The sequence below is a fragment of the Megalobrama amblycephala genome, linkage group LG15 (assembly GCF_018812025.1).
Source record: "Megalobrama amblycephala isolate DHTTF-2021 linkage group LG15, ASM1881202v1, whole genome shotgun sequence".
Lineage (NCBI taxonomy): Eukaryota > Metazoa > Chordata > Actinopteri > Cypriniformes > Xenocyprididae > Megalobrama > Megalobrama amblycephala.
In genome coordinates, this window is record NC_063058.1 from 25,325,971 (window position 1) to 25,338,034 (window position 12,064).

General features: G+C 34.5%; 1 protein-coding gene across 2 annotated transcripts; it reads left to right on the plus strand.

The window, feature by feature from the left end:
• Window positions 1-3,574: 3,574 nt before the first annotated feature.
• LOC125247857 (hereditary hemochromatosis protein homolog) lies at window positions 3,575-10,254 on the plus strand. 2 transcript variants are annotated; one of them, XM_048159380.1, is made up of 7 exons: window positions 3,575-3,726; window positions 5,930-6,184; window positions 7,696-7,971; window positions 8,070-8,348; window positions 8,431-8,544; window positions 8,705-8,737; window positions 8,815-10,254. In XM_048159380.1, the coding sequence occupies exons 1-7, from the start codon at window positions 3,672-3,674 to the stop codon at window positions 8,817-8,819; spliced, it is 1,017 nt and encodes a 338-aa protein (XP_048015337.1). In that variant the 5' UTR covers window positions 3,575-3,671; the 3' UTR covers window positions 8,820-10,254. The 2 variants fall into 2 exon arrangements, with proteins under 2 accessions (XP_048015337.1, XP_048015336.1); XM_048159379.1 differs by having other exon boundaries at window positions 8,833-10,252.
• Window positions 10,255-12,064: the final 1,810 nt, after the last annotated feature.

The window sequence follows — 12,064 nt, forward strand, 5'->3', positions numbered from 1 at the left end:
TAGTCAACAGACGAGCAGAGAGAATAGGTAGGCTAGACAGTGCTTGCGATTTATAAGTAGGCTAACTTTAATTTTAAGTTAGGGTGACCAGACGTCCCCGTTTTCCGGGGACAGTCCCGGTTTTTGGTGCTCCGTCCCCGACTGGAGCTGTCCCCGGAAATGTCCCCGTTTTATATCTCGTTCAAAATAATCCGCAAACATTGCAAAAAAGTCTGGCCAGTATACAGCATAGAGGTTTCTTAATAGTGCTGTTAAAATATATATATTTTTTCTAAACATATCTCTCTATCAAAATATGTTAAACGGTTCAATACCGCTTTTCTACAGTATCCATATACACGGGCAGCGAGTTCACGCACACCGCAGCTGAACACAGACGCGCCTCCTGTCACTCACTCAGAGCAACGGCAGGCCTCGAGACTCTCCTTCAGTCCGGTTGAAGGGTTTTTGTTATGATATAACTGATATGACAACTTTAGCACATGTGTCAGCTAAACATTCATTCAGTGTTTCCCATTAATGACCCTGTGCCGCTGCCGCCGTTTCACAATGAACCGCAGCACAGACTGTATATATACCATATATATATATATATATACATATATATATATATATATGGTATATATACAGTATGTGCTGCGTGTTTTAAAGAGAAGTGCGCACTTTGCTCACACGATCAGCTGGTGACATGGTGATCAAAATTAAAGCTCAAGGATTTATCTTAGAAATTGGCTAAAAATAGTATTTTAATTTCCCTATACGTTGTGTAAAGTAGCCTAACCAAAAAAAAAAAAAAAAAAGTGCATTTGTTACAATAGCCTATATGGATATTATTGTCATATGAATAATTATATAGGTAGGCCTAAAACATGCAACGTCAACTGGCGGCCCGCGGGCCAAATCCGGCCCGCCAAAGATTTCCATCCGGCCCCCAGAATAATACTGAAATCAGGAATAGCCTTGTAAGAGGAAAAAGTTTTGGGCTTGTCCGAATTCCATTTTTTGATGAACATCGACTATTCGAAGCTTCGGAGAGAGGGGCTGGACATATTTTTCTCTCTAATAAAGACAGGAATATGTGTCTGTATGTCCGTTTGCATTTATATTATTTCGAGAACCGTTCATCCAATCGACTTCACAAGGGAATGCAGTGTCGCATTTGGTGCAATATAGATGGAGACGCGACACATTCAGAATGAATAAACTTTTAGTAAATTACAGTCAGAGCAGCGCGAGCGGGAAGCGGCGCACCTCACGCGGGCAGGGCTTATGCTCCGAGAACGGACACTGCACTAGTGATATAAAACGCACACACAGGTCTGTTAAATTAAGCAATACTTTTATGGTAGTCTAATATTTTTCTGACTAACAAATTGGCACAGTAAGGGTAGATTTAAATAAAGAAAAACGAAATTTAAATAAAGAAAAAACGAAATTTAAATAAAGAAAAACGAAATTTAAATAAAGAAAAAACAAAATTTAAATAAAGAAAAACGAAATTAAGTTAAATTAAAAACGAGATTAATTTAGATTGATAATAACGGGTAAAATGCTAATACATTTTGTTTCTATTATTGTATTTTCCACAATGTCAAAGCAACAAAACACAAGCACTTCAGACATGCACTTAGGTCCATACAAACTCCACTGTTCTGCGCTCTAGCCAGAGAACACTCCCGTTGCTGGAACCATAGGGCTGGAACACGCGTCGGTTCTATTTCTAGCATGCACGCGTTTTCTGCGTGGCTCGAGCGCGCCTGAGACGCGTGTCTCAGTGTGCAAACTCCAACCTGTTAAATATGGAAGCCGAAATAAAAACGGACACGCCACGCAGCTGAGACGCTCACGCAGCCAGTGTGTCGCCGGCCTTATTCAAGGGGGAATGAGAACCGTTTTTTTATTTTTAAATCTAAAGAAAAAAAAAGCCTTCTGAAAAGTAGCTTGTGCCATAGCCTGCCTTCAGTCAAGAATGACGATAAACGCGTTCTCTCATTGAACATCTTTTATTGTTTCACGTGCTCATTTTTTCACAAATGTCAAAAATTTCCTTGCCTGGGATTTGCGCACAATTGCATGACAGTGATGGACAGCTTGACAGCCTCACGAATATGAAGCCTAAAATATCGCTATCGCCCCCTGGTGGCTTGCTGCAGTACAGGTAATATGTAAAAAATAACATAAATTTGGAATTAGAATTAGTATATCAAATAATAACATATTAGGATACAATTCGAATTTTATTTTATATTACGAGTATCTGGCCCTTACAGTGTCTGCAGTGAAAAATTCTGGCCCTTGGACAAATATAGTTGATAACCCCTGCTTTACAGTCAAGTTTTGTTGAGGGTCATTTTTAAATGAAAGTCACAAACTTATTCAGGGTTTGCTTTTGAAAGCAAAGTATATTCGTTACATGTTTGTAATATATGGAATAATTTATAATTGACTGTTGTCTTTGTTTTACACATCTGTTAATTGCTATTCACTTGCATTACACTTTGCTCAGTTTTTTTGTTTTTTTGTATTGCCACAAATATTCCATTAATAGTCAATGCAGAGTTTTAAGACCTGCCACACACCTCGATAATGGACAACAAACTAGACGTCACTGGGTAATGGGGTCTGGGACTGGAGCTCTCGTATTTAAATGCTGGAGGCAAAATCTGAAATGAATGTCAAATCATTCAATGAGCCTATAATATAGATGTGACACTTAAATACAAAAGATTTTTAATTCATGATGCAATATTATTATTATTATTTATTTTATAGTTTTAAACCATGATTACATGATGCTTATGATTCTAGTGAGTATTTTATTATAAATTATTTTATATATTTTTTATTTTTTAATATATTTTTACTTTTGCTAATGACATTTGACCACACATTACTGTCTAAAGAATGAAATATTCATTATAATTCTTTGCAGATAAAAGTTAATTTCTCATAAATTATTTTAAATATTTTTTATCATGTTTCATTAAAAATATATATATATTTAATAATATCATTAAATAATCTATTAGCATTTGAAGTCTAAATGGGCCCATGCATTTTGAAGTTTGTCATTTTTATTCAGCTCAAATGAAATGTTTTAAAATGTTTTAGATTACATCAATTAAACTTTAATAGGTTAATACAAATGTTTAATGTTTACTAAATGTTTAGAATAATCATTAAGATATCTTGGATTGATATATCTTGAGACAGATTAGAGATCACTGTATAAATAAAGAAAAGAAAAAAAGAAAATTGGGACAGACAGTGCAGATGTGCTTTTCTTACAACACCTGTAACTGTGATTTGAAACAAATGATTATAGCTGTATTAAAATGATAAAATGTTTAAGTTTGTCGATAAAATAAATGTATAGGCCTTTATTATTTCTGAATAATGCATAGCCTATATATTACTTTTTTTGTGTGGATGATACAGTGACTTTGGTTTCGTTTGAATGAATGATTAATTACACAATAATTATACACAGAAACAGATTCACTTATTGCCACCTACTGGTCTGTCAGAAATTCTCACTGAATTATCACCTTTCACATGTGTTCTGGAAAGGGAGGAGCTCTTTTGCAGGTCTGCTTGTAAATAAACAGCCAGTCGAGATACAGTTTCACTTACGTTTCGAGTATAAAAAATACTCAATAAATATCCGAGACATGGCTATAATTCTGATCCTGCTCTTACTGTCAATCCCAGCAGTTACTTCAAAAGGTAAGATTACAAACAAGGGTAATATGTTTTCGCCAACGACAAAATGAACACATCCTATGTTCTTGCACTTCAGTAAAGTTGGACACATTCGGACTTCTGATAAATTCAGACTTTCCAATAAATGTGCAATAAATTAATGTTTGCGAATTTTAAGCAGCGACATGATATCGACAACCAACGACTGTCAACTTACAACATTTTCACAGTCGATCAAAATAGGCAAGTATTGTTTTAATGGCATATTTACTTGTGAATGTCCACTGAATGTCCAATGTAGTGTGATTAACAAGACTATTGAATACGGATGTCCAAATGTGCGAATATAAAACCAACTTTACCCAAGTTGTTCTTGCGTGTTTGCTTTTAGTTCCAACATCTGTTTTAACAGGTATGATTTCACCGTGTTTTTATACGCATATACTTATTTTGAATTGAATTGAAGACTGTTTCATGAAAGATACTAAGAAAAACGAAGATTAAACTCCAAAACCTGACTTGAATTAACCTAGCAAATGACCTGGGGCTAACGCGGTTTCATAAAAGGTAATTGAAGTTCACGCAGTCCCGCTAATTCGATCCAGGTTTACCTAGTCAAGATAATTTTGTGTGCACGCTTTTTTTAAGCAGCCCTTGAGCCCTTAATCATGGATTAAATCGATCCACCATAGGAAACGTCATACATTTTGTGCTATTCTATGCGTTTGAGACATGGTGTTTTCCTCTGTGCATAACTTACTTTACACAAGTTTATTCTCCATCTGTAAATGTTAGAAAGTCGTGCAAATATTTCCATTGTGCTGCTAAACTTCACAGTGAACAAGCGCTGCTGCGCATTCCGCATCTAAATAGACGGAATGCAATAGAAACAATTATTCTAAAATATACATTTCGCTAAAATATTTGATGTTGGACAATAAATGTGCCTTATCTACAATTTTAAACCTACAAGTAAGTGTATTTATATGATAGTAACTGTAAATGGACTATTGTAATGGGGTAAATCAATATACTTTGGGTCAGTTACTGAGTTTAGAGTCATCTTACCAATTAAAATTTAGTCTGTGCAAATTTATTTTATATATATATATATATATATATATATATATATATATATATATATATATATATATATATATATGAGACCAGAGTATAGATTAAATATGGGCCTTGGGAAAGGGAAAGGTTAGCTGACTTTACTGTGCTTTGACTACAGTGGGTAGTTCCAGTGTGGACAACAGCCATACTGCATCTTACTCAGTCACTCTTTTCATAGCCTTTGCTGGCTGAAACACTCTGAAACACTGTTATTTCTCCTGCTCTTTGTCTAGCAAAAAATCCCTCATCACCTGATTATTTCAGGGGCCTTTTTACAGGTCTATTGACTTTTAATTTCTGTGTTACTTTTGCTATATTTTCACACTTAAAACAATGATTTGGTAATCCTCTTGTACCACTGTCCTCTTTTGTGCTAAGAAATAAGTCTCCTGACAGTTCTCTCCCAAGTGCTTCCATTGTTGTCAGCATTAAGTCTGAGAATGATTCAGTGGGCTATAACACTTAATTTTTAAGAAATTACTTCTCTTTAAATGTTTTGGTTCATCATACTTACCTTTTAATAAAAAAATGCCTTAAACTTACACCATTTTTTTTAAGTCAAATAATTGTGAGTCAAAAAATTGTAATAATAATAAAGTCAAATAATTGTATGTGAGAGAGTCAGCTGTAATATCATTGCGTTCCTATTGGTCAGTGTTTTACTTTATTTAAACGGCATTTTCTAGTTGGTGAACATTGAATTGAATATTTACACAATAAAAAGTAATTTACGCTCTAAAGTTTAATAAATTAAAATGTATGGAACTTTGTGTATAGCTCATCCACATAATGAACTGAATATATATTCAGTTCGATTAAACCATCAAAATATGAGGAACATATTTTATACATTTTTAAATATTTTAATATAGCCTACAGTTCATATAGCCAAAAGTGATGTCCAAGCTATGAAAATGAACATCTTCACTCTTTGGTCAAATATTAAAAATTTGATTTTGTAAGCAAATTGCAAAGTTGTGCAGTCAATTGTTTTTTTTGAGTATTAAAATATAACCTGTAGCTGTAGTTTGCCTTTTTTGCCAAATAATTTTGTCAGACACTCTATTTATTGACTATATATATTCTTTTTTTCTGTTGTTTGTCATAGGTTCTCACTCTTTAATGTTGCTTCTCACATACATTAAAGGAGAAACACCATTTCCTGTATTTAGTGTCATATTTGTGTTGGATGACATCACAGTGGGATATTATAATTCAGAAACAAAGATCTACATTGCAAGAGGAAATACTACTGATGAAGATGATGTAGTGGATCCAAATCACCTCAGTACTATAAGTGACTATGTGCGTGGCTATTTAATGAGAAGATCAAATCATCTGAGACCTGCCAACAATACAGAAAGTAAGTTCAGCTGGCTAAACAATCAGAGGGCTGTTTTATAAAAGAAAGCTGTTTCATGCCGTTTCCTATGGTGGATCGATTTGATCCATGATCGACCTCAAGGGCTGCTTACTTTAACTTACTTTTAACTTACTAACTTACTTTTCACAAGTTTATTCTCCATCTGTAAATGTTAGAAAGTCATGCAAATATTTCCATTTTGCTGCTGCGCATTCCGCATCTTCCGCAATAATTCTAAAATATACATTTCGCTAAAATATTTGATGTTGGACAATAAATGTGCCTTAACTACAATTTTAAACCTACAAGTAAGTGCATTTATATGATAGTAACTGTAAATGGACAATTGTAATGGGGTAAATCAATATATTTTGGGCCAATTACTGAGTTTAGAGTCATCTTACCAATTAAAATTTAGTCTGTGCATATTTATTTTAATTTTTAATTTTGTGATTTTACCAGAGTATAGATTAAATATGGGCCTTGCTGACTTTACTGTGCTTTGACTACAGTGGGTAGTTCCAGCGAGAACAACAGCCATACATGTCACTTCTGCAGACTGCATCTTACTCAGTCACTCTTTTCATAGCTTTTGCTGGTTCTGAAACACTCACTTGGTATTTCTCCTGCTCTTTGTCTAGCAAAAAAAAATCACTCATCACTTAATGAAAGATTAAAAATGAAGGCCTGATTGTTTCAGGGGCCTTGTCACAGGTCTATTGACTTTTAATTTCTGTTACTTTTGCTATATTTTCACACTTAAAGCAATGATTTGGTAATCCTCTTGTACCACTGTCCTCTTTTGTGCTAAGAAATAAGTCTCCTGACAGTTCTCTCCAAAGTGCTTCCATTGTTGTCAGCATTAAGTCTGAGAATGATTCAGTGGGCTATAACACTTAATTTTTAAGAAATTACTTCTCTTTAAATGTTTTGGTTCATCATACTTACCTTTTAATAAAAAAAAAAACTAAAACTTACACCATTTTTTTTTTTTTTTTAGCTCTATTTAGTAAATGTGTGTGTGTGTGTATGTACATATATATATATATATATATATATATATATATATATATATATATATATATATATATATATATATATATATATATATGTATGTATAAGTCAAATAATTGTATGTGAGAGAGTCAGCTGTAATATCATAATATAGTTCCTATTGGTCAGTGTTAGAGGAGCTCAGCTTAGCCTGACAGTTAGCCTGCCCCGGACCAGGCTAGTTTCCCAGCATAAGTTGCCAGAGTAACTGAGTTTGAACTAATTAAAGTTTGTTTTATGAAACAGCATTCACTGACAACAAGTCTGACTAACTAAAATAAGCCTGGCTTGTTTTCTAATCTTGTTTTATGAAACAGCCCTCAGCTTTGAGTCAGACATTATACAACTAGCTTAAAAAAAAAGCCACGTTGTTAATTAAACATTTATACTTTTAGACTTTTCTAAAGGGCTCCTGAGGCCAAATGTGTTGACATATCACTTTCTTTCTTTCCTAACAGGTCATGTAGTTTATCAGGTGCTGGGTCTTTGTGAACAGAGAGATGATAAACCTACTCAAATGATTACCAAAAGTGCTTATAGAGGCTCTACGACTGACGAACTGCGTTTTTTTGATGGTAAATTCACATATCAGGGTACTTTAAATTACACTGCACAAGAAATAAAACCCTATTTAGAACTGTCCATGTGGCGTCTTGAGACGGTATACTACCCAGCCTGCATAAAAACCCTGCAGAGTTACCTTAAAAAGAGAGGAACACAAGTAAAAAGAAAAGGTACAATGCAGTCTATAATCAGTAACCATACATTTTAAAATTTGTAGGTAATATTCTCTTTTATTGGTATTTTTCTTTGCCATTCTTTTCCTCTACAGTGAAACCGCGAGTCAGACTCATTCAGAAATCAAACTCAGATTCTGGAGGGTTTCGTGTGAGTTGTTTGGCGACAGGATTTTACCCTCGTCACATCAACCTGACCCTGTTCAGAGATGGACAGCCTGTATCTGATCATGAGATCACTGGAGGAGATCTGCTGCCCAATGGTGACGGGACGTACCAGATGAGGAAGAGTCTGGAGATCAGTGCAGACAAACACAAATACACCTGCTCTGCCACACACCTCAGTCTGGACAACAAACTGGACGTCACTTTGGGTAATCAGCTTTTTCAGAAAACACAATCTATCAAAACAAATATCATTAAATTCAATCACTCAGTCTGTGGTTCATGTTTCAGAGTATGATCACGGGGAACCATTTAAATCAGTGATTCCTTCAGTTCTGACGGTTGTAGCTCTGATGGTGTTTGGAGTTGCAGTTGCTATAACTTCATGGAAAAGACGACGTGCAGGTATGAACTGAAAAAAGGTCTAAAGAGCTTAGAATAGCAACCTAAAGGAATAGTTCAGCAAAAATATGGATTTTAATTATATATGTACACACACATGTGTGTTGGTTAATGACAGCAAATCAAAAACAATAATTCCTTTTGTCTTCCTTTTGGTGTTTAGATTCAATTAAAAGTGTCTATTCTGCTGCTTCTAGTAAGTACTTCTAAGTTATTTGTTTATGTACAGAACTGGTAAAGAAAACACTTGTATATACTGTACACTCATTAAAGAATAATTTTCATTTTCAGCATCTGAAGAAAGTGTGGACACAACATAGAAATCGATTTGAATGCCATGATACAAAGTGGGATATTCCAAAAAACATGTTACCTACACAATTTTCCTCATAATTTATTGGTTGAGACCTAATTTGTTTGTTTGTATATATCATTCTTTAATGTTGTACATTTTTTGATGTTATATAAAAATTAAATTGGCTTTCTACACTTTAATACTGTACAAACCTAATGAGCCATATTAAATCATATTTGTGTCGCTGTACATATGCTGAAGAAAATGTTTGATAATTTTCTGAAGACAGCTTAATTCATCATTTGGGACATAAAGAAGTAAGTTTAGTTGATAGGTGGACTGAACTAAAGCTATTTAATGTATCTAAACAATGTATGTAGTGAGATCTGGTGGTCGGATTGAGTAATAAAGCAAAATTAAGAAATACAAAGTGTGGCTATAGTAGTTTAGGTAGTAGGAACATTCACAAAAGATTAGAAGAGGATGGAAAACATGTTAAGATACATTACATTTTTGGAATTGGAGCCAAATGGGCATTAGGTCTATAGTCCACTGTTCATTGCATTTTCAGTGCCACTTTGGCTCCAAACCTTTGATTTATATTTTATCCTTTCAATCGAATATTTCAATGCTTTATTGTTGTCTGAAATAAAATCAGAATGTCAGGAACATCCAAATAGTGTCCAAACAGACAATATATTAAGCATAGTTACTCCCTTTTTTTACCTGTTTAAAAACCTTCCCTATTCTCAACCAGAAAAACAACATTCCAACAGGGAGTGTTTACCCATCTACTTTACTAAAAATGTGATGACATTATTAGGTCAAACAAATCACCTTAACCAATTCAGAATCTGTGTTTGATTTACAGATGATTTTTATGGTCATTTTATCAAAAATATCTTAATTTGTGTTCTGAAGATGAACAAAGGTCTTACGGGTGTGGAATGACATGAGGGTGTGTAATTAATGACAGAAAATGAATTTTTGGGTGAACTAACCCTTAAACCATTGCGTTCATATTCTGGGCTCATCTCGCCTAATACTCAATAAGGTGTATGCTGAATTTGGTCTTTTAATATCACTGTATTAGTACATTAACCCCCAGTTTCACAGACAAAATTTAAGCTAGTCCCAGACTAAAATGCATGTTTAATCTGTTAAAGCAACATGCACTGATGAATCTTAAAATATGTCAGTACAACTGCTTTGTCTCAAGATGAACACCAGTAATGTTTTTCATTCCAAGGCACGTTTATGAAAGCTACTTAATTGAACTAAGGCTTAATCCTGGCTTAATCTAAACCCTGTCTGTGAAACCAGGCCTGGATGTTTTGCCTGTCAGGTCTCAGTGCCAGTCACATGACTGGAAACTATGAATTCAGAGCAGTGGCGGCTAGTGCAAAAATGTTTTGGTGGGGGGCAATTTTTTTTTTTTTTTTTTTTTTTTTTTTAGAAATGCAGGAATGAATAGGCTAATTGTTAAATAATCATTTAACAAGTGATATAATAATGTATCATTACTGCTTATCTAAAAAATGGAAAATTCAGTATTTAAAGCATGCCATAGGGCTGGGATCTAAATAAAATATATCTATATTTAATTAAAAAAAAAAAAAAAAAATTCACATTCTGCCCAAGATTGTCCTAGAAACAATGTTCATATTGAAGGCTATAAAAACAAACATGAATGTAACTGTGTAGTATATGCTATATTATGTGCAAAAAAAGGGGTCAAATCACATTAGGCCTAGACTACATTCTAAAATTGTAACTTTACAATCTAAAAACAATGTTTTTTAAAGCAGAAGTTAAATACACTAAACTAAAAATTAAAATAAAAACAAAAGAACAGACTAATTATTATTATTTTGATTACCCTATTAACAGTCACTTTACACAGTCGTACAAATACTTAAAAAATATTATTAATAGAGGTATGTTTGTTTCCACCAATCGCTTGCACAAGTTAAGGTTACGTATGATGACGAAAGCACGTTAGTGCGAGCCCTCCCGGAACCCATAGAGATTGCATTGCAGTGCCTGCAGTTTGAAAAAAAAGTTCTTTGAATGGAAGTCTATGGGAGCAGTCGGGGCAAATCTCCAGACTGAAATGCCCAAAAAGAGGCGGTACTCCACAGAGCGTGACTCGACGCTGATTGGACTATATCCAGAGGCAGAACTAACAACCTAGCAGTGACAGCTAGCGTAACTCTGTGGTTGAATGTGATTGAAAAGTCCGTCCCTTTCTCACTTTGGTGGTGCGTTGCCCTATTGCCCTAATGAAGAAACCGCCCCTGATTCAGAGGCTGCCTCCTTCGAAGTCCTTGAAGGTCAGACCAAACGTTGTTAAAGGGATAGTTCACAAAAAATGAAAATTCTGTCATCATTTACTCACCCTCAAGTTCCAAACCTGTATGAATTTATTCTGCTGAACACAAAAGAAGACATTTTGAAGAATGTCAGTAACCAAACAGATCAACTAACTTCCATATAAAGTCAACGGGGCCCTTCGACAGTTTGGTTACTGCTTTCCCGTGTGAACGTTGCATTTACTTTCCATCATGTTTTACTACAAAAAACAAATACGATGACAGATTATCTTTGATTGATGAATATTTATTTGCTGATTAACTAAAAGAATACCAATGAAGAATTCGTGTACCATTCACACGAAGGACTCATTATTCTGCGCGCCACACAAAGGGCACGCCCCTTTTTATATCGTGTTCTCACAGCCAATCACAAACAAGGTCAAAAGTAAACTCAAACAAGTTAACAGTATTATTCAATTATACAATTTAGGTTACAACAAAGCTTAGACAATAATGTTAATACACAACAGACTCAACATACTGTAGTATAATGGTGATTGGACAATGAACTGAACTCAAACAGGAACTGATATACACAAAGGAAGATTAACTTATGATGTGCAGCTGTGATGGTGGTTAGTGTCCAAGGTGACTGATGAGTGGCGGGAACATAGAACAAGGCAGCACATGTGACGAAAGAAAACCAAAACAAACAGAACATGAGGGTGACTGTGACAATCTTGTTTTGACCTGTGTGTTTAAAGTTCATCTGGCAAAATTGACATACTCAGATGTTCGCTGATTATTTTCCAGGAAATAAAAATTAATTTGTTACCTGACTCATAAACTCAGTGTTGCTTTAGTGAATTACATTTTCACAATGGTTGGGTTTTCACTAGTCTGAGAACAAGAT

Coding starts and splice junctions, on each gene's coding strand:
- LOC125247857 (XM_048159379.1), top strand. CDS start 3,672: ATGGCTATAATTCTGATCCTGCTCTTACTGTCAATCCCAGCAGTTACT. Junction 7,972..8,069: donor AACACAAGTAAAAAGAAAAG/GTACAATGCAGT, acceptor TTTCCTCTACAG/TGAAACCGCGAGTCAGACTC. Junction 8,738..8,832: donor TGTCTATTCTGCTGCTTCTA/GTAAGTACTTCT, acceptor TTTCATTTTCAG/CATCTGAAGAAAGTGTGGAC.